This window comes from Aquarana catesbeiana, linkage group LG02 (genome assembly GCF_042186555.1).
Source record: "Aquarana catesbeiana isolate 2022-GZ linkage group LG02, ASM4218655v1, whole genome shotgun sequence".
Taxonomy (NCBI): domain Eukaryota; kingdom Metazoa; phylum Chordata; class Amphibia; order Anura; family Ranidae; genus Aquarana; species Aquarana catesbeiana.
In genome coordinates, this window is record NC_133325.1 from 729,684,336 (window position 1) to 729,704,929 (window position 20,594).

At 43.7% G+C, this 20,594-nt stretch overlaps 1 protein-coding gene across 4 annotated transcripts in view; it reads right to left on the reverse strand.

The window, feature by feature from the left end:
• Positions 1-806: 806 nt before the first annotated feature.
• The window catches only part of SAMSN1 (SAM domain, SH3 domain and nuclear localization signals 1), a 165,971-nt gene continuing 146,183 nt past the window's right edge, over positions 807-20,594 (reverse strand). For all 4 annotated transcript variants that reach the window (XM_073617053.1, XM_073617056.1, XM_073617055.1 and 1 more), the window contains 2 exons: positions 14,912-15,062; positions 807-4,826 (listed from right to left, as the gene is read on the reverse strand). In XM_073617053.1, coding sequence (XP_073473154.1) covers positions 4,630-4,826; positions 14,912-15,062 — 348 coding nt within the window. In that variant the 3' untranslated portion in view covers positions 807-4,629. The remainder of the gene's footprint in view (positions 4,827-14,911; positions 15,063-20,594) is intronic.

Here is a 20,594-nt window from a genome sequence, read left to right on the forward strand (position 1 = left end):
AAGAATCAAGTGGAACCTTGTTCTGTTCCCCCCATATGGGCTTCCCTAGTTATGGGCGTTGAGATACCAGATATCCAGCACCAATTTAAAGGGAACATAGACTTAACACCGTACCAGAAGATATGGGTTTACTGGATTGAAATTAGAAGCGCCTTTGTTGCCTTGGCAATAATTGGAAGTTGTACTCTTTTATTGTTAAGTAAATACATTTTCTGCTGGCTGAAGTTGTGTTATTTAAAGAGGATGCTTGACTATCTGAGTGGAAGCATGTAGAGCAGTACACAATTAGGGCACAGGCGGCTAGACAGGTGTGACTCATAATGTGCTACATGGGTACTTGTGGACAGGATCTAGGATATAAGGTACACAGTGAAAACCTATTCAGGTTTGAATTGATGGTAGTTAAAGAAAGAATTCACAAAGTGGACTCCTCTATGGAACACGCATCAGGTGACCTGGGCCCCCCATGTTTCATGGGCCCCAGGTGTTCACCTGGACTGTCACAGTCCTAACCTGGAACCACGGATGAAATTCAAGTGGATCTTCTGAACTGTTAATGGGTCAATGTTGCTTAAGGAGCAGGAGGATGGTGTAGCGCTTCATTCATACCCTTGTTAGTTGGCAGCTTGGGTCTGTGTGGGCTATGGGGCATTTACAGAATGAAACAGAGGCCCCTGGACACCGCTGTAAATCTCTAGGTCCCTAGCAGAGTGAAGACTAGGTGAGACAGCTAGGGTTCTGCCTACAGGCTTTGTCAACGTTTATTCTGCCGTATCCAGAAAACAATACAGTATGTTAAAAAAAAATTGTAGAACTAGTCAGTGCTTTTTATTCTAAAATTACACATACAGAGATTTTGTATTCCACAAAATAACACACTGAATAATGTATAAAAAGTATTCAAAATTAGTATTGCCACATACAAACAATAAAAAATATTTACAAAATGCCAAATATGAAGCGGTATTTACAGCTCCAGCCCAACCCATCTTCCCAAATGAACACCACCATGAACTGGCAGAAGAGGATCCAAAACATTGTACCAAAATGTAGATGAAATAAAGTAATAAAAAATAAATAAAAAATTAGGAATGCTGAATTCATTTTCCTGTAGACATTAAAAAAAGGAAAAAATTGCACTTGCTTTAAGGCCTTTGATATTTTCAAATGCTGTTCCATGTTTGGAGATAAAAGACTTGTTCTTTACTATTTTGGGTTTACCTATGAAGTTATATATATATATATATATATATATATATATATATATATATATATACACACACACAGTAACTCACAAGAGTGAGTACACCCCTCACGTTTTTGTAAATATTTTATTATATCTTTTCATGTGACTCAAGAAATGACACTTTGCTACAATGTGAAGTACAGTAATACCTCAGATTGCGTGTAACACGGTTAATAAGCGTTTCGTAATACGAGTGTTTCCGAGCCTTTCTGAGGGTTTCCGAGTGCATCCGAGTCATCTCTGAGTATTTCCGTGTCTCTCCGGCACCCCCCAACCTCTGGCCACATGCGGTACTGCATACAATAGAAGTCAATGTGGAACGAATTATCTTCATTTCAATTGACTTCTATGGGGAAACTCGCTTTGATATGCAAGTGCTTTGGATTACAAGCCTTCTCCTGGAACGGATTATGCTCGTAATCTAAGGTCCCACTGTAGTGAGTGTACAGCTTGTATAACAGTGTAAATTTGCTGCCCCCTCAAAATAACTCAACACACAGCCATTAATGTCTAAACCGCTGGCAACAAAAATGAGTACACCCCTAAGTGAAAATTTCCAAATTGGGCCCAATTAGCCATTTTCCCTCTCTGGTGTCATGTGACTCATTAGTGTTACAAGGTCTCAGGTGTGAATGGGAAGCAGGTGTGTTAAATTTGGTGTTATCACTCTCACTCTCTCATACTGGTCACTGGAAGTTCAACATGGCACCTCATGACAAAGAAATCTCTGAGGAACTGAAAAAAAGAATTGTTGCTCTACATAAAGATGGCCTAAGCTATAAGAAGATTGCCACGACCCTGAAACTGAGCTTCAGCACATTAGCCAAGACCATACAGCGCTTTAACGGGACAGGTTCCACTCAGAACAGGCCTCGCCATGGTCGACCAAAGAAGTTGAGTGCACGTGCTCAGCGTCATATCCAGAGGTTGTCTTTGGGAAATAGGTGTATGAGTGCTGCCAGCCTTGCTGCAGAGGTTGAAGGGGTGGGGGTCAGCCTGTCAGTGCTCAGACCATACGCCCCACACTGCATCAAATTGCTCTGCATGGCTGTCATCCCAGAAGGAAGCCTCTCCTAAAGATGATGCACAAGAAAGCCTGCAAACAGTTTGCTGAAGACATGCAGGCTAAGGACATGGATTACTGGAACCATGTCCTGTGGTCTGATGAGACCAAGATAATTTTTTTTGGTTCAGATGGTGTCATGCTTGTGTGGCGGCAACCAGGTGAGGAGTACAAAGACAAGTGTGTCTTGCCTACAGTCAAACATGGTGGTGCGTGTCATGGTCTGGTTCTGCATGAGTGCTGCTGGCACTGGGGAGCTACAGTTCATTGAGGGAACCATGAATGCCAACATGTACTGTGACTTACTGAAGCAGATCCCCTCCCTTCGGAGACGGGGTCGCAGGGCAATATTCCTACATGATAACAACCCCAAACACACCTCCAAGACGACCAGTGCCTTGCTAAAGAAGCTGAGGGTGATGGACTGACCAAGCATGTCTACAGACCTAAACCCTATTGAGCATCTGTGGGGCTTTCTCAAACGGAAGATGGAAGAGCGCAAGGTCTCTAACATCCACCAGCTCAGTGATGTCGTCATGGAGGAGTGGAAGAGGACTCCAGTGGCAACCTTTGAAGCTCTGGTGAACTCCATGCCCAAGAGGGTTAAGGCAGTGCTGGAAAATAATGGTGGGCACACAAAATATTGACACTTTGGGCCCAATTTGGACATTTTCACTTAGGGGTGTACTCACTTTTGTTGCCAGCGGTTTAGACATTAATGGCTGTATGTTGAGTTATTTTGAGGGGACAGCAAATTTACACAGATATACAAGCTGTACACTCACTACTTTACATTGTAGCAAAGTGTCATTTCTTCAGTGTTGTCACATGAAAAGATATAATAAAATATTTACATAAATGTGAGGGGGTGTACTCACTTTTGTGAGATACTGTATATCTAATACAGCCATATGTTGACTTGCCTATATATAAGCCTGACAAATAGAGATCTATACTACCTATTGCTAGTACAAAATCCGACAGCCAGAATAAAGCCAATTCTCAGCTTTCTCTATTGACTCATTTTCATTGAGTCAGTTGAATCACTTTCAAGGTTGGGCTACTTTACAGCAGTAAACAACATAAGGTATAGCTACTTGAAAGTTCCGGTACAGCTTCACACTTTCTCACATTTATTATTGGCACAAAATTGCTGTCCACTTTTAAACCATGGGACCAGAGCTTTCTGTCATACAGCTTAAAAACCTTGTTTCTGTGTATATTCTGTATTTCTGTACATGGAGGCAGCCATATCTGCTCATTACACTTGCAAACTCTGCCTTTTGCTTAGGTTTGCTGCATGAAGATTGGACTTTTCGCTGCCTGTCTTCCAATGTAAGGAATACTTGAAATTGGCCCTTTGCAATCTTTATACACCTACCTGCTTAGTCACTAACCAGGAACAAGCATTTGTACATCAGATGTCAGGACGGAGACAACCGAAAAGTTTTGTCTATAGTTCTACTTTAAAACAACACGTAGCAAGGTCCTCACCTCATAGTCACTTAGCACTTTTGTGTACTATGATAACAATGAAACACTACTACAGGAAGGGAAACGTACAAGGATACAAAATTAGTATTCCAACCCCTATTCCTTAGTTGTTCTTAAAATGTAAAGTGCAAGGTCCTAACCCCCCCCCCCCCTTCCATTGTTCCCCAGGAATCACCCTGTAAGGATTGTGACATCCCTCCCAGAGATGCTTAAGTACGCTAAGTATATAATCAAATTTTTTATATTTACAGGTAGATTTTGCAGTGCTATGAACCAGCGACTTTTACAAGGGAAGGGAGCATCAGAGAATGTGTCCTAGCAGGGGTGAGTCTTGGAACTGTGCTTACAAAGTGACATTTAAATGAGGTACGGTGCTTTTGTATCCTGCAGTGATCAGGACAGACCTAATTCATGGGGTCATTTACAATGATTGCACAGGACAACATAAGGTGACAAACTCGACAAGCTCACACTGTGAATTGTTTCTGTTGGCATAAAAAGTAGCGCAATATAAAAAAATAAAAATACTTTCTTCAAATTGAACTAAAAATGTGGACTGCCAGTGTCAAAGCCTCTTCGTTGTTACATCATTAAGTTTGAATAAAGATACCGGTCCATCAAGTTCAACCAGACCAATTGTCTCAATCTTCTACTGAAATACCAAAGGTAAAGTTGTCTAAATTGTGGAATGTCCATGGATATTTCTACATTGTTAATAAATACTGTAATACACGAAGATCTTTTCCAAGTGATGTACACTTTGAAGGTTTGTGACACACTGAATGTTTCCTGTAGCAAGTTTGGGTGGTCTCCCTCTCAACTTGAGTTAGGGGCATTCTGTAATGGTGATTTTCTGTACATCTTCGCATAATTTCTCTGAGTCAATATCCTCTTTGTTGTTTTCTGAATTCTCCAACGTGATGTAGCATCCTGAATCTCGAGGACAATCGAGTTCACTTTTGTTTTTGGAAATGTCAGGGCTGAGTGTCAAGGGTGCTGCTTCTTTATCCGGTTCTTGTCCACCTGTCAAAACAGACAAATCAATGATCTGCTGATACATCTAGGAACATCTACTCTAGGAAGACTAGGGACAAACAGTACTCATCATGCCTGATATGTCAAAGCAAAAGCATAGTTTTACCAAATAAACTCCAAAAACCTATAAAGGAAAAGTAGTCTTTGATTGTCCAGACCAGGGTTTCTGAACCAGGGTTCCTCCAGAGCTTGCTAGGGGTTCCTTGATAAATAAAGTGTTTCTAACTCCCATTAATATCAATTACCTTTGTAGCAACCTCTGTGTTACAGTGTAGGAAAATGTATTTGGTCTCCTTTGTGGCCAGAGGAGCAGGGGATTAATTTGTTTAGTTAGCTGGCAGAGCCCTAAGTCTCTGTTACCTCCCCCTGGCTTTTGGGAACTGCTAGAGGGTTCTAGAATTTAGAGGGCAGAGGGGCATAGACTAGACCTGAATGTTTAAGGAGTCTCCTCCAGTCCCTGGGTGAGGATGGTCCAGAAGTTGGAGAGATGGACAATAAATATCCTGGAGCCTGGCCATGTGGCAGCAAAGTCCAGGATCCAGTTGCCTAGAGGGGACCCCTGGACTGGGGGGCTCTGCCCCTGGAAAGAAGGAAGGAGTCAGAGAGAGAGAGAAAGAGAGAGAGAGAGAGGAGCAGGAGCCTCACACCATTTCAGCCTTAGCTAGGCTTAGCTGAAGCCATCTTGGAAGCCAATGTCAGGACCTGTTCAGCAGGAGATCTGTGCAGCAGTTGCTTGAGCTTCAGGAATCACCTAATAGACTGAGTGAGTAGCTTCAATGACTACACCCGAGAGCCTGATAGAGGAGAGGCAGCAAGGTGCAATACCAAGCTTGCTTACTATCAAGAGACAGCTTATAGCCACTCAAAGCCAGTACAGCTACCCTACAGCTCATGCGTGGGGATCTAAGGAACAGACAGGTGCATCAGCATTTTCTACAGAAAGAGAGCATCTGCATTCAGTGTTTGGAACATTTTTGCTATTTGTTGAGCTGATCCATTTTTCCTACAGGAGGACAGCATGGTGAGCTTTAGTAGCCAAAAGATAGCTTTAAGTCCTCAGTTTGCATTCAAGTTACAGTTCTGGGCATCCCATACCTTCCCTTCCCTATCCAAGTTCATCCCCTAATAAACTAAAAATACCTTGGACTGGTTTTTGAAGTCTGAGAAAGTACTGAACCCGTGGCTTGGCTGTAAATGTGAGGGGAGGCCCAAAATCCAGCGTCTCCTAAGGGGGTAGTGCTATACCTTTTTAGCTGTCTCTAAGGGGACAATTTTGTAAGACAATGACCATTAACATAAGGAGTCCTTCTTCCATTGGCCACCAATGTTTCGGACTAATAAACCGACTACCAATATAAATGGGCACTGTTCCACTCACCTCCAGTGTAAGGAACACTACAATTTTCACTGTTGATGTTTCTTTTCTGGCCTTTATCATTTGTTCCATTTCATGATTGTTACTGAAAGAAGCAGCAGGGAGTCTGAGTGGTGTTATGTCACCTACTGGATGCCTGCTTTGGCCCTTGAAAGCCTGCAGTATTGCATGCAGTTTTAGGGCATTTGCAGCGTGGCTCTATTCACTTAAATGGGTCACATTTGGTGGCAGTACTGCCTCCTGAATGGGACATGGGGTATATTTTTTGCTGCAGCATGTGTACCATCCCATGCGATCGGCATGTAAGGTTAAGGTGGTCAGTCGAGAAGCAGTAAAATCACGGCTCAACCACCTTAGCCACAATTGTAAATGAGACCTTACAGACATTCTATAAATGAAGTTTTGGTTGGCAAAACCTCCACAGAGCCTGTATGAAGAACTCTTGTACTGAACTTTCCCCACTCTTTCCTTACCCTGACTGGTTTTAGAGATCTGCAGGACCCTCTAGATTTAAAGGTTAATCTTTCAACACAGCCACAGGCAAAGGCAGCACAAACAGTAAGGGAATAGATCAATAGGAGACTTTCAGTGTCAGGTCTTCACATTGTGCTTATGGAGGGAAGAAAATAGTGACTTTTGAGTTTTAAAAAAATCTCTTAAAGCTGGACTCCAAGCGGATTTAAAGAAACACCAATTAAAGCAGTTATGCATTCATTAAACAATAACGATATGCATTTTTAGAGGCAGCTAGTGTAAGTACCTGGTTTTAATTTTGTATCAGCTTCTTGTAATCCCCCATACCAGAGGTCCTCAAACTTTCTAAACAAAGGACCAGTTCACTGTCCTTCAGAATTTAGGGGGGGTGGGACTGTGGCCAGTGGGAGTAGAAAATGTCCTGGTGTCAGTGGGAGTAAACAATGTCTCATTATTGGGGTCAGTGGGAGGAATAGTGCCTTATCATTGATGTCATTAGTAGGAATAGTGCCCCATCATTGGTGTCAGTGAGAGTAATAGTGCCCCATCGTTGGTGTCAGTTGAGGGAAGTGTGCCTCATCCTTGGTATCATTGGTAACATTGGGTGAAATGTGAAGTGCCCCCAAAAGTGTTGGTGTCATTGGGAGGAATAGTGTCATCATTGGTGTCATTGGGAGGAATATTGCCCCATCCTTGGTGTCATTGGGAGGAATGGTGTCCCATTTTTAGTGTCATTGGGAAGAATAGTGTCCCATCGTTGGTGTCAATGGAAGGAATTGTATCCCATTGTTGGTGTCAATAGAATGAATTGTAACCCATTGTTGGTGTTATTGGGAGAAATAGTGTCCCATTGTTGGTGTCATTGAGAGGAACAGTGCCCCTTCTTTTATGTCAGTGGAAGGAATTGTGACCCATCATTGGTGTCACTGGAGGGAATAGTGCCCCATCAGTGTCAGTGGGGGGAATTATGCCCCTTTGTTGGTGTCAGAAGGAGGAAATGTGCCCCATTTTTGGTGTCAGAGGATGTAATAGTGCGCCAAGAGTCAGATAAAGGCAAGCAAGGAGCCGCATCCAGCCCCTTAGCCGCAGTTTGAAGACCACTGCCCTATACAGCAGAACTCGGTGTCCTGCATGCATGCATGGCTGACATGAAACTTGCTGATGGGAAAAAGCAGAATGAGTAGGGGGCTGAACTGCCTCTGCTCCTTCGCTCTCCAATCACAGACTGAGGTGACCTATCTTTTTTGCTTAACTGCTGGAGATAAAAATCAGGTCACCAGACAGGCTGTGCAATCTGGCAGGTATATATTTCAAGACTGCATAGACAAAAATATAAACCCTTTACAAGGTAAAACATCTCCTGTATATGTATTTCAACTGTGTATTTTATAATTTGCTTGGAGTTTGGCTTTAAAACAAAAACAGCATTACTCAGTGGCAGTCCTCTTCTACTTCTGTTACTGTGACACATCCGAGAAAACACACTTGGAAATCAGTTAAAAAGCTATTTATTTACTTTCTGTCTATGAGAGTGAGCAACCTATTTAAACACTAAAGCAATAAATGACTACTGTAAGAGGATATGGAAACGTAAAATTGTAGCTGCCTGTCCTTACATCCACTTCTACAGGATTACCAGTCAACCAGGCAGCACTGACCTATAAATTACTAATCCCAGTTTATATTTTCAATGTCAAGTGCCAGTTTGTTTTCCATATATTGCTGTAAAAGACTAAGGAGAGTTGCATACAGTATGTATATTTATAACATTCTTCCTTAAATGCATAACTAAACATTGTATGTCTGAACTCTGACTGCTCAGACTACTTACTTTATTACAGTAAGGTGGACGAGACTCAGAAAGGGAGCATTACAAGACCTCTACAGATTTGCCTCCTTTGAATGAAAGTTAAAAAAAAAAAAAATAGGCATTTACTATACTGGCAACGCTTTTTAATTTGCGCTGAAATTGTTACCTAAAGGGCTTGTTCACATTAGATTAAGGCCACGTACACACGATCGGAATTTCGGTCCGCAAAAGACCGATGAAAGTTTTTCGTCGGAAAATGCGACCTTGTGTATGCTCCATCGGACTTTTGCTGGCCGAATTCCAGCCAGCAAAAGATTGAGAGCATGTTCTTAATTTTTGGGTCGGAAAAAGTTCCTATCCGAAAATGCAATCGTCTGTGGCAATTCTGACACGCAAAATTCCTATGCATGCTCGGAAACAATTCGACGCATGCTCGGAAGCATTGAACATTTTCTCGGCTTGTCGTAGTGTTGTACGTCACCGCGTTCTTGACGGTCGTAAGTTCAGCGAACTTTTGCGTGACCGTGTGTATGCAAGGCAAACTTGAGCGGAATCCAGTCGGAAAAGCCTTCATATCTTTTTCTGACGAGAAGTCCGATTGTGTGTACGCGGCATTACACTCATGAGATTGCTTTAGAAGATGAGGAAGCACAGTAGCATGTGCCGAAAGCGACGGGATATAATTCCTGCTGCAGCCACAAACCCCCCCAACCACTAGTGTGAATGAGCCCAAAGGGTCCAACCAAAACAATCAGTGGGTGCGGGCGGACATCAGGTCTGCGAGACCTGCTGATCAGCTCCCATTGTGTAGATTCACACGCACACACTCGCACCCGATACCCGAAAGTGCAGGATCACTCATAGTATATATATATATATATATATATATATATATATATATATATATATATATATATATAATGTGATCCAGCACAGCGTGGCCTCCCTGTAGCAGTAAAAGTGCTATGGCAGGGGTAGGCATTGCATTCCAATCTCTCAATTCCCCATGCCGCACCTGCACTGGGGGGGAGGCACTGTGCCCCCACACATTGTAGACGATGGTAAACATTGATTGGTTATCTAACTTTGTTGTAGCTGCGATCGTCAGCTTTTATGATGGGGAAGAGATTGGGTGCAGTTCTGGTAGAGGGGCAGTCCCTGTTTCCAGGAGGAACAGTCCTGCTAGTCCCGCCCACTATCTGGAGGAAGACGACTCGCTTGGTTGCCAATCTCAAAGAAGGGATTTTACTGTGATTGAGAAAACCACAATCAGGTGACAGTTTGTGGAATTACTGTTGAGCTTCTGGGAACTATATATAAAACATTTTTATGTGTTTGTGTCACTTACTACTGACCCCCGGCACTCTGTGTCCCTTTTAACCTTTTAAGCCACAGCCAGTATTCTGCACAATGGAAATCACACCCAATTTTGCTGCGGCGCCACACTTTTTCTCAACTGCGGGGGCCCGATCTTGCACACAGGCACACTGCTTTCAGAAAATGCCCCTGACCTGAGCTCATCATTGCATATCCATCCCAGATGCTTGTATGTGACATCACATACATCATATACATCACATACATCATATACATCACATATAAGCACGTGGGCTGGATGTGAGAGGTGGATCAGCAGGATGAGTGTGCCAGGACAGGTAGATGTGTCTCATCTCTGTTTCCTTTTACCACTCTGCATATCACACATATCATAGATGAGAAGAGGGTACAGCAGTTGAGCAGATGAGGAGGGTACAGCAGTGGGGCAGATGACCAGGGGGGGGGGTTTAGCGGTGGGACAGAAGAGCATGAGGATTCGATGGTGGGGAAGATGTGCAGGGGGTACAGTAGTGGAAGAGATGAGAAGGGTAGTTACAGTGATAGCAGTGATAGGATGACATGACCACGCCCCCTTATGACCTCACAGTCCCAGCATGCCCCGGGATTGTGATGTCATAGGGGGGCGGGGTCACCGACTATATAAGTCCGTTGCGGAGCGCTCAGAGAGCATTCCAGCTGGAGAGAGCGTCGTGTCAACATCTCTGGAAGAGAAGAGGGAAGAAGACGATCCAGAAGTCTGGGCCACCGCTGGCAAAAGAGCGGCAGAAGATAGCGGTGGAGCCGGCAGAAGATGCGGACACCTGGAGAAGACGCCGGAGAGACCCCCAAAATTCACATAGGGTGGGGGGCCGGGATCTGGGGGCCCCCTTATTAAAGGGTGCTCCCGGATTCCGATAAGCCCCCCGCCCGCAGACCCCGACAACCAACGGCCAGGGTTGTCGGGAAGAGGCCCTTGTCCGCATCAACATGGGGCAAGGTGCTCCCCCAAAGCACCCACCCCCCAATGTTGAAGGCATGCGGCCTGGTACAGCTCAGGAGGGGGGGCGCTCGCTCGTCCCCACCCCCTTTCCTGACCGGCCAGGCTGCGTGCTCGTATAAGGGTCTGGTATGGATTTTGGGGGGACCCCCACGCCGTTTTTTCGGCGTAGGGAGTTACCCTTAAAATCCATACCAGACCGAAGGGCTTGGTATTCTCCAGAGGGGAATTCCCTCTCGCGCCCGCCGCAGTAGGAAAATGTGTTTTTCCTATTGCAGCTAGCACGAGATGTACAGTACCCTGCTGCCGAGAACCAGCGCGATCCGATCGCACTGGAAACATTCTCGCGGCTGCATACTGTAGTGTGTACAAAAGTCTGATGGCTTTGTGTACACACGATAGGACTTTGCTCCATCGGACTTTTGTTGCCGGAAAGTTTGTCCGTTCGCACAGCCAACAAAAGTCCGATGGAAACTGAAAAAGTTTGTCCGATGGAGCGTACACACGGTCGGATGTTGCTCCAAAACAGCTAATTTGAATGTTTGTTGTCAAAAAGTCCGATCGTGTATACGGCCACTGTACCCAAACACATTTTTTATAATTTTCTTCAAAACAATAGAGCTTTCTTTTGGTGGTATTTACTGGATTTTTTATTTTTTTACAAAAAAAAAAAAGAAGACCAAAAATTTTGAAAAAAAAAAAGTTTTTTAATTTTTTCTGTCAGTAAATTTTCTAACTAAGTAATTTTTCACCTTCACTGATGTGCACTGATGAGGCAGCACTGATGGGCACTGATAGGCTGAACTGGTGGGCATTGATGAGGTGGCACTCATGGGCACTGATGAGGTGGCACTGATGAGGGGGCACTAATATGCCGCACTTATGGGCACTGATATGTGGCACTGATGGGCACTAATAGGCGGCACTGGTGGGCACTGATAGTCGGCACCGATAGGCGGCACAGGTAGGTGGTACTGATGGGCACTGATGGGCATTGATGGGTGGCACTGATGGGCGACACTGATGGGCATTGATCGACAGCAGTTATGGTCATTGATGGGCAGCACTGATAGGTGGCACTGATTGCCAGCACAGACTGGCATCGCTAATGGGCACTGATTGGTTGCCCTTGTGGGCACTGATTACTGGCATTGGTGGGCAATGATTGGTGAAACTGTATTGCTATATTGTAATCAGGGCACTGATGATCAGTGCCCTGATTACATTCCTAGATGTCCCCCTGCGTGGAGATAGCGCTGATCAGTTCTCCTCGCCACATACTCTGTCAGTGTGAAGCAAGGAGAACCGATTAATGGCATCTCCGTGTTTACATGTGACCGGCTTTGATTGGACACAGCCGATCACATGGTTTAAGAGCCGCAGGCGCGGCTCTTTACAGAGATCGGGGTAACGCCGTGTCCTAGGAACATGGCGTGGCCGCGATCACAGCGTTGCGCGCCCCCGCGGGCGCGCGCGAGCGGCTGTTCTGGGACACCGTCATATGACATTGTCATTTGACGGTGGGTGGGCGGCATGCTGTTAAAAAGATAGGGTATACATGGACAGGGAAAAGAGGGTGGGGTCAGGGGTGGAGCCAGGATGGGTGGCAAAATGAGGTTTCGCCTAGGGTGGTAAAAATCTTTGCACCAGCCCTGGATAGATTTATAGGAGAAAGTAAAAAATATTGTTTTTTTTTTCAAAATTGGCGGTCTTTTTTTGTTTATAGCGTAAAAAAAAACAAAAAAAACGCACAGGTGATCAAATACCACCAAAAGAAATCTCTATTTGTGGGAAAAAAAGGACGTCAATTTTATTTAGGTATAGTGTCATATGACTGTGCAATTGTCAGTTAAAGTAACGCAGTGTCGTATTGCAAAAAATGGCCTGGTCAGGAAGGGAGGTAAATCTTCCAGAGGTCAAGTGGTTAAAGTGTACACCCAAATGCTACCCGTTCAACCTGTAATCATTATAGCTGTTTGATGTTGCAGTTCTTCTCTATGATTAAAAAAATAGTAATTTACCCTTTACCTTGGTACTTCCTTTTTCAGGATGACAACACACACCAACTACCTTCAAATGCAATGGTAGAGTTGTCACTTTTTCCATATGTGGTTATGTTATTGGCGCATGGCATGCATGCAAGCATGTTTAATACAAAGAAGTTCTGGGATTAATGATGTCAGTGGAAGTGAAACACTAGTAAAAGAAATCTTCCACTTCTCGCCCCAGCCAGGGCACATACAGACACTCATCAAGTGAGCACATGGCTGCTAAAAAAAATGCAAGCAAAAAAGAGTATTTTAATGGTTTAATGTAATAAAGACAAACATTTTAATATCATATTAAAATGTTTGTATATAATGCTTTATATTAATTTATTTAATGTTTTAAAAATTAGATTTATGTCTTGGCTTTAAGTTCCTAAAGATCATTTATATCTAAATCCTAACTGATGATGATGTTTAATTTGCTATTTTAAAAGCAGAAGTAAACCCACCAAACCCAGTAAACCCAGTTTCAAAAAACAGTTACATTCCCGACACGTGCCAGAAATCTAACTCTCTCATTGGTTGTACTCTCAACCAAACTGTCAAACCATCCAATGGCTGGTGTCATAACTGATCACATGTGCAGCATCATGGCAGTTGAAGATTAAACAAAGGCCAAGATGGCAGCTACCATGGCTGAAAATGATAGGAAGGTTTACTTCCACTTTAAACAATTACTATTTTTTTTCTTTTAATACCATTTTTTTTTTATTCCTTATTGCATTTCAGTGCTTCTGGTCTTTTCCTGCCTGTTTCAGTCACTTCCTGTCTGCATCCACTCTCTCCAGAATTGGCTGTACACCATTTCTCTGTGTTGGTTTCCTAAAGAGGAGTTCCGGGCCCCCACAAAAAAATTAAAAGTCAGCAGCTACAAATACTGTAGCTGCTGACTTTTAATATTAGGACACTTACCTGTCCAGTGTTCCCGCGATGTCGGCACCCCAGCCAATCTTCGGATCAGCAGTCGGGTGCTGCCGCCACCATCCGTAGTATGGGAACCCGGCCATTAAGCCTTTCGGCTTCATGCCCGGTTCTCTACTGCGCCCGGTTCTCTACTGCGCGCTGCGCTTTTTAATTGGCCTGGCGGCGGAAGAAGGAGGAGGGGGGCCAAACTTCCGAGGGACAGCGCTGTGGCGCTGTCTCCCAGAAATGGTGAGAGGTACCTGTCTAAAACAGGTACCTGTTCCCCCCTCCCCCTGAAAGGTGCCAAATGTGGCACGGGAGGGGGGAGGAGTCAGTTAAGTGGAGGTTCCACTTTTGGGTGGAACTATGCCTAATAATGACAGCAGCGGACCATGCCTGCACAATGCATGTTGGCATGCTTGTTGTCTCTACCAAAGGAACGTGTCACCAAGGTAAAGTACAGCTGGGAGACTGTTGTTCCCCCAAAATAGGAAGTGCCTGAACAAGGACCATGATAGTTGAATCACCAAATATTCTTTGGCAAAGAAGAATTTAGTTATGTTAGAAAATACACACTGGGACCACATGTATGTAAGTTGCAACTGTGAATACACACTATATGCCAGGCATCCAATAATGCAATTATGACCGGTTTGAATGATAAAGCTTTATGAAGTACAAAAAAATTAAAGCAGATGGCAATTCAAGATATTGAAAACCACTTTTGAAATTACAATAATATGGTAAAGATAGGATATTTTAGTGATTCGGTTCAGATTTGCTCTAAGTAGACACACACACACACACACACACACACACACACACACACACACACTAGCAAAAGAAGGAAAAATGTTCCCAGTGAAAGACTTAGGAGAGTATAATAAGCTCCATGCATGTGATGATATTGTCATTGTGTCCTTTACAAGCTCATATGATCATCTATTTATAAAGAGGGTTAGCAAAAGCTTTCATGTAGGTGTAGTTGTCTGATTCGGCTTTACTACAATGTGGTAATCCTAGGCCAAACCTAGCCTGATTGTGTGTCTGAATATAGCTGGTTTCATAATTTATACTGCCGTATTCAACAACTAAAATGTTTTAAGCAAAAATATGTTCTGCAATGACAGGGTAGGAAGTAACCCTCACCGTCAGGATCTTGTAGGTTATCTATGGCCATCAGAAACCTCATCCTTTCTTCAGGGTTTGTGATGTTCAGCTCACAGAGGTGGCTCTCATTTATGTCCTTCAGATCTTCTAGTGACTCATATCCATTTAGCAGCAGGCTGGACATGTATTCCTGCAAAACAGGGCAACAAGACAAACATCCATAAGTTCAAGACAATTATTTGCAGAGAGCTTTCATATTCTAAAGTGTTACTAAATCCACAACAGTAAAATCAGTCTGTATATGCAGTAAAGCATGCTTTTTATACTCTCTGTGGAACCTAAGGGGTTAATCTTCTGCATTGTGTAAAAAGGCTGTTTGATCCAGTCTTATCTGATCCTCCCCTTCTCCCACTGTCCCCAATCCAGCTGCTGATAGTAGCCTTGGGGCCAAGCTGCACATGCTCAGTTTGGTGTGTATTGCTAGAGATTTTTTTTTTATTGGGAGGGTGCATGAGATCATCACAGGGCCAATCAACACTGTCTAGACAGAGGGCCAGGAGTCATGCAGCCTCATAGGACAGTCAGAGGAGAATGAAAACTCCTCCTACAAACTTTAACCAGACACTGCTAGAAGTCATAAGACTGCTTTATACTGCTGATGAGAAAAGGTATTTAGCAGTTTATATTTATTAAAATAATTGCACTTCCCTGTTCTGTGTACTGTGAGAGACCAGATATAGTGAATGCAGAGTCCTGGGTTTAGTAGCACTTTAATGCCAATAATATAGAAAATGAGTCTGGCTGGTTGATGATTTGGATAGCTCAGTTATGTTCCACTTTAATTAAAGAAGGTTGTTTGTTCTGCCTTAATTTCATATTGAATTTAGAGGCTACCTTTTGCAAAAAAAAAAAAAAAAAAAGCACCCATATTATACAAAGCAAAAATGTGCATTTATATACTAATAGACATAAAGGTGAAATTGCGCTGAAAAACATAAAAGCAGCTGGCACAACAATTAATATAAATTGTGTACAGATAAAATATAAACGGAAAGTGCTGCGCTATAGAAAAAGAAAAAAATGCAATAAATACTATAAATGGCAATGCATAAAAATAAATCCATTGTAAATGCACGCTAAATGAAAATTGATTAGTCCCAAGGAAAAATAAGCAGTCCCAAAGAGAAATAGCTGTGATATACAGTAAACAGAGAATATATTCCTATTGTATGCAATCAGTTGATATTGTGGACACCACAACTTCTTAGTGTGGTATTGAGTGCACCATCACCTTTGTGTGCAATAGAAACTTTTACCAGAGTTGGTGGACTCTTTAACCACAGAAAGAGTCAAAAAAGCATGTAAGTTTTAATGGTCCCTGCTAAGATAAATAGATGTCCTCCATCACCACCATGTCCTCATGTGTACCCAGTGGCGGCCCATCCATAGGGGTGCACAGGCGCCGCCCCCCCACTATCCATGCGTCTGGCCCTCTAGTCTACATACAGGGCACTGGACGCATAGATTCCAATGGGGGAATTTTTCTTTTCTAAGCAGATGATTAGAGCCAGAGGCTCTAATAGGCTTCAACAAAAAGGTGGGCTCAGGGTGCAGAGCACTGCGCCCAAAGCCCACCCAGCTGTGTGACAATAGCGAATGAATATTCACTATTGTCACACTGCTTCTACCTCCCGGCCAATCAGGAAGCAGGTCCTAAAACCAGTTTCCCGATTGGCTGAAAGCAGAAGCTACCCTCGAGGGAGGCGGAGGGGGGAGACGCACGACGAGGACACCGCCATGATGCCAAGGAGGAAACGCATTAAGAGGACACCGCCGTGATGCTGAAGAGGAAAGCACTGCCCGGAGTAAGTGTTGCGGGTGACCAACCAACCGGGGGGGGGGGAGGGTGGCTGTGCGGGTGACCTGACCGGGGGGGGGTGTACTGTTTGCTGCCCCCCACAAAAATATACCACTGGCTGCCACTGTGTGCACCCTGTCAGCAAATGAAGATAATGAGTATGAACATAAAAAAGGAAGCTGGGAGACCCACCGAGTGTAAAACCATATGCAAGCGGTTATTTAAAAAAGTGCAAACTACTTACAGAGTAACAGATAATAAGCAGTTTTGTAAAATCAACCAGTCTTGTGAGTCGAACAGATCACTACCTACCACACTGCAACCCGCATTCCGAAACCAGGAAGTGGTTTGTTCGACTCCCAGGACTGGTTCAGAGGTTCAGTTACAGAGCTGGAGGAAGTATCAACTGAACTACAAGTGTGGTGATACCACCATACTTGTGCTCCATTGAGAACTATGAAATCCCTGCTCTTCTCCATCTTCTCTGTGCAGTGCTTCCTGGGTCAGATCAGAGCAATTCAGCACCAGCACAGAGCATTGGTTTAATCCATCCCCAGAAGCACTGCACAGAGAAGGAGCAGAAGAGCTGGGATTTCAAATCCCCGGACTGCTGCACTGGCTGTGAGGGCACTGACAGGACAGGAACCATGGCGGTAACTAAAGTAGGGCCCGTGGGGGGGGGGGGTTACAGTGTTCAGTTTTTGCATGCACAGCTCAGCTTACAGTGTCGGACTGGTCTCAAAGTACCAGGGTGATGGCCTCCCAGCCTGCCAATGAAGAGGCACTCAGAAGAAGAAGTAGATGCAGGACCGTTGAACAGGTAAGTATGGAGACTTTAGTTCTGCTTTACCTGATTTCAGTCTCTCACTATACAGCAGTGCTAGGACTGGGAAAAGGAGAAGTAGCACAAAGCTGATCAGTCTTGTGGCATTGCAACGCACATGCTGAAAGGAGGAGAGAGCCCAGTGACAGAGAGATGAGCACATTAATCTGCTATTTCACCTTTCACTGTCCAGTTACTGCTGGGGGGGAGGGCAAGTCCTGTGTTACTTGCCTGTAGCAGAGAAGGCTCAGGTCTGCCACCCCTTCATACAGCTTCCTAAATGTAATTTATGTGTGTATTTAGCTGTTTGCCTTAAATTCATGTTTAAACCCAAATTTGAAAAAAAGCCACAGAGGATATAAATAATCTTTGTGTGCAACAAATGCTTTTGTAATTTCATTTATTACAATGTAAAAGTAGTGGTGACATCATCAATGTGCTGTACATAGCCTGTGCAGAGAACAGAGCTGTGGGAGGGACCAAACAGGCACTACAGGCCACCTGCAGAAAACTACAGGAGAGGGCGTAGACAAGACCAGTCACCCTGCACAAGGAGAGCAGCAGTGACCGTTCTTTATTACAGGAAGCTCCTGCAAAGATATAAAGTGTCACACTGGATTACTACACAAACCTAAAAGAAATACACAAAGTACACCAAGATTCAAGTAAGAATACACATGCCTCCTGTATTTAGATAATACTTGCTTATCGCTAAGTTCAGCTTTAAGGCGTGGTTTAGGCTAGGCATGAAATGTAAGATGAGTAATGGATTTTAAAATAATCTCAAAAGGGAACTTTTCTTTCAATATGGTATTATAGTTGTAGCCCCCTGCAGGTAGTAGTGTCTGTATATAGTTATTTTTTTTACTTTTTGGTAGACAGGGCAGACCCAGGTGGACTGGCTATGCTGGGTCCCCCTCAGCAGCCTGGGTAGAAATCTACAGGGTATCCCCAGGGAGTGACTGACAGGGAAGAGAGCCACTGCTTGGCAGTATTGTTGGAGCTCTGGCCAATCCCAAGCTGAGAGCTTGATGGGGTGGGCACCACATAAATACTGATGGGGCCTGCCATGTGGGAGATGCAGAAGAAGTGATGGAGTGCTGAGCCAGGAGGGGGACCCAGAGTGGGGGGGGGGTTGCCTCTGGCTGAATGTGTGGTTGAGTTGACCACCGCTGTTCCTGCGCCACAGTCAGGAATAGCTGCTGGTATTCCTAAGGCTGGTGAAAAACAGGCACCTCAGCTAGCTGTACTGTGACTAACCATCCCCCTAAAGCCTCGTACACACGATCGTATTTTCCGATGGGAATTGTGTGATGACAGGCTGTTGGCGGAAAATCCGACCGTTTGTACGCTCCATCAGACAATTGTTGGCCAACTTTCCGTGGACAAATGTTGGATAGCAGGTTTATATATTTTCCGCGGACAAATGTCTGTTGTCGGATTTTCCGAGCGTGTGTACACAAGTCCGTCGGACAAAAGTCCGAAGTACAAGCACGCATGCTCGGAAGCAAGGATGAGCCAGAAGCGGTCGGTCTTGTAAACTAGCGTTCGTAATGGAGAATTAATATTATGAAATCTAGAAATGCAGCGCACAATTCTCTTCTTCTTTAATGTGATAATAATGAAGCTGCTTTGCTGGTGATACTGATGGAGTTTTGCCAGACGTATTTTCAAAGGCTTTTTTTTTCTAATGATATCAAGAATATTATTATGCTTGTTTTTTTTTTTTCTGGCAAGTTACCACAACACCATTATCCCGTAGTTTTTAAGATCAAAGATACAGCTATGTTGGTGTCCCTTGTTAATTTTTATATTGTATTTTTTAAAATGTAACTGTCTACTTCCAAACTGTCATTTGAAGTAAAACACATAGCCAAGTATTATTCTCCACAATTTTTTTTTGTGCATTAAAAAAAAGAAAACAAATAAAATTAGACATGCTATCTGCCAATAGAACTTAACCAAAAAGAGCATTCTATGCATCCAAAAATATAGAAAACATACCAAATCAAATCATTATTGAACCAAAAAATGAAATAAAAGCCTCATGCATGTGTCCTGCTTCTTAATATAGGGGGTCAACAATGCCAAGAGTAAAGAACAGAGAGAAGTACACCGCTCCAGGCAAACTCAGGTGCAGGATGGATCACAGGTGCAGACCTCGGCTCACCACCGTGGAAGACGAACAAGACAAGGAATTGGTCGCACACTGGAACTCCAAATTATCTTGATGTCATCTTTATTGTCAAAAAAGGGTCAAATAGATACAGGCAATGGTAGACGTTTCACAAGCGATAGCTTGCTTGTGAAACATCTACCATTGCCTGTATCTGTCTGATCCTTTTTTGACAATAAAGATGACATCGAGATAATTTGGAGTTCCAGTGTGCGACAAATTCCTTGTCTTGAATACCAAGAGTTGGCAGGGGTCCATCATCCGGAGATAATTCCGAAAATCATCCGGATTATTATCCTGGAGCTCCCGCAGCAAAGGCATATGACATAGTTAGTCACGATTAATAAAGCAACAAATTTTTGGTCCAAGAAATCCTCCTCCTGTTCCTGGACTGGACTTGGGTCAAATCAATAACTCCAAGGCCAATAATAAATAACACGTTATCTCCTCTGATTCCGCAACATGATTGACGAACAGCTGTTCAGAAACTAACTGAAAAGCGCAAAAAGAAAAGCACATAATGAAAAGCGCGAATCAACACTCAAACTTCTACTAACACGAAATTAGCAGAAGGAGCCCAAAGAGTGGCGCCTGACAATTGAACTTCCTCTTTGTAGCCTTGTAATGCGTCTAATATGTCACTACGTTCATGTTTGTTGGCCGACAATTCCTTGCCATTTGTATGCAATACAAGTTCCTGGCCAACGCACTTCGGACAAAAGTTTGATGTTTTGTCTGTGGAAAATCCGATCGTGTGTACAAGGCTTTAGAAACAAGGGTCAGGGGAAGTGGGGCATCTGTTCATTTGAACCTCTATAGCCAGAAGAGGGGATAGAAGCAGCCAGGTACAGAGCCCAGCTAGTTT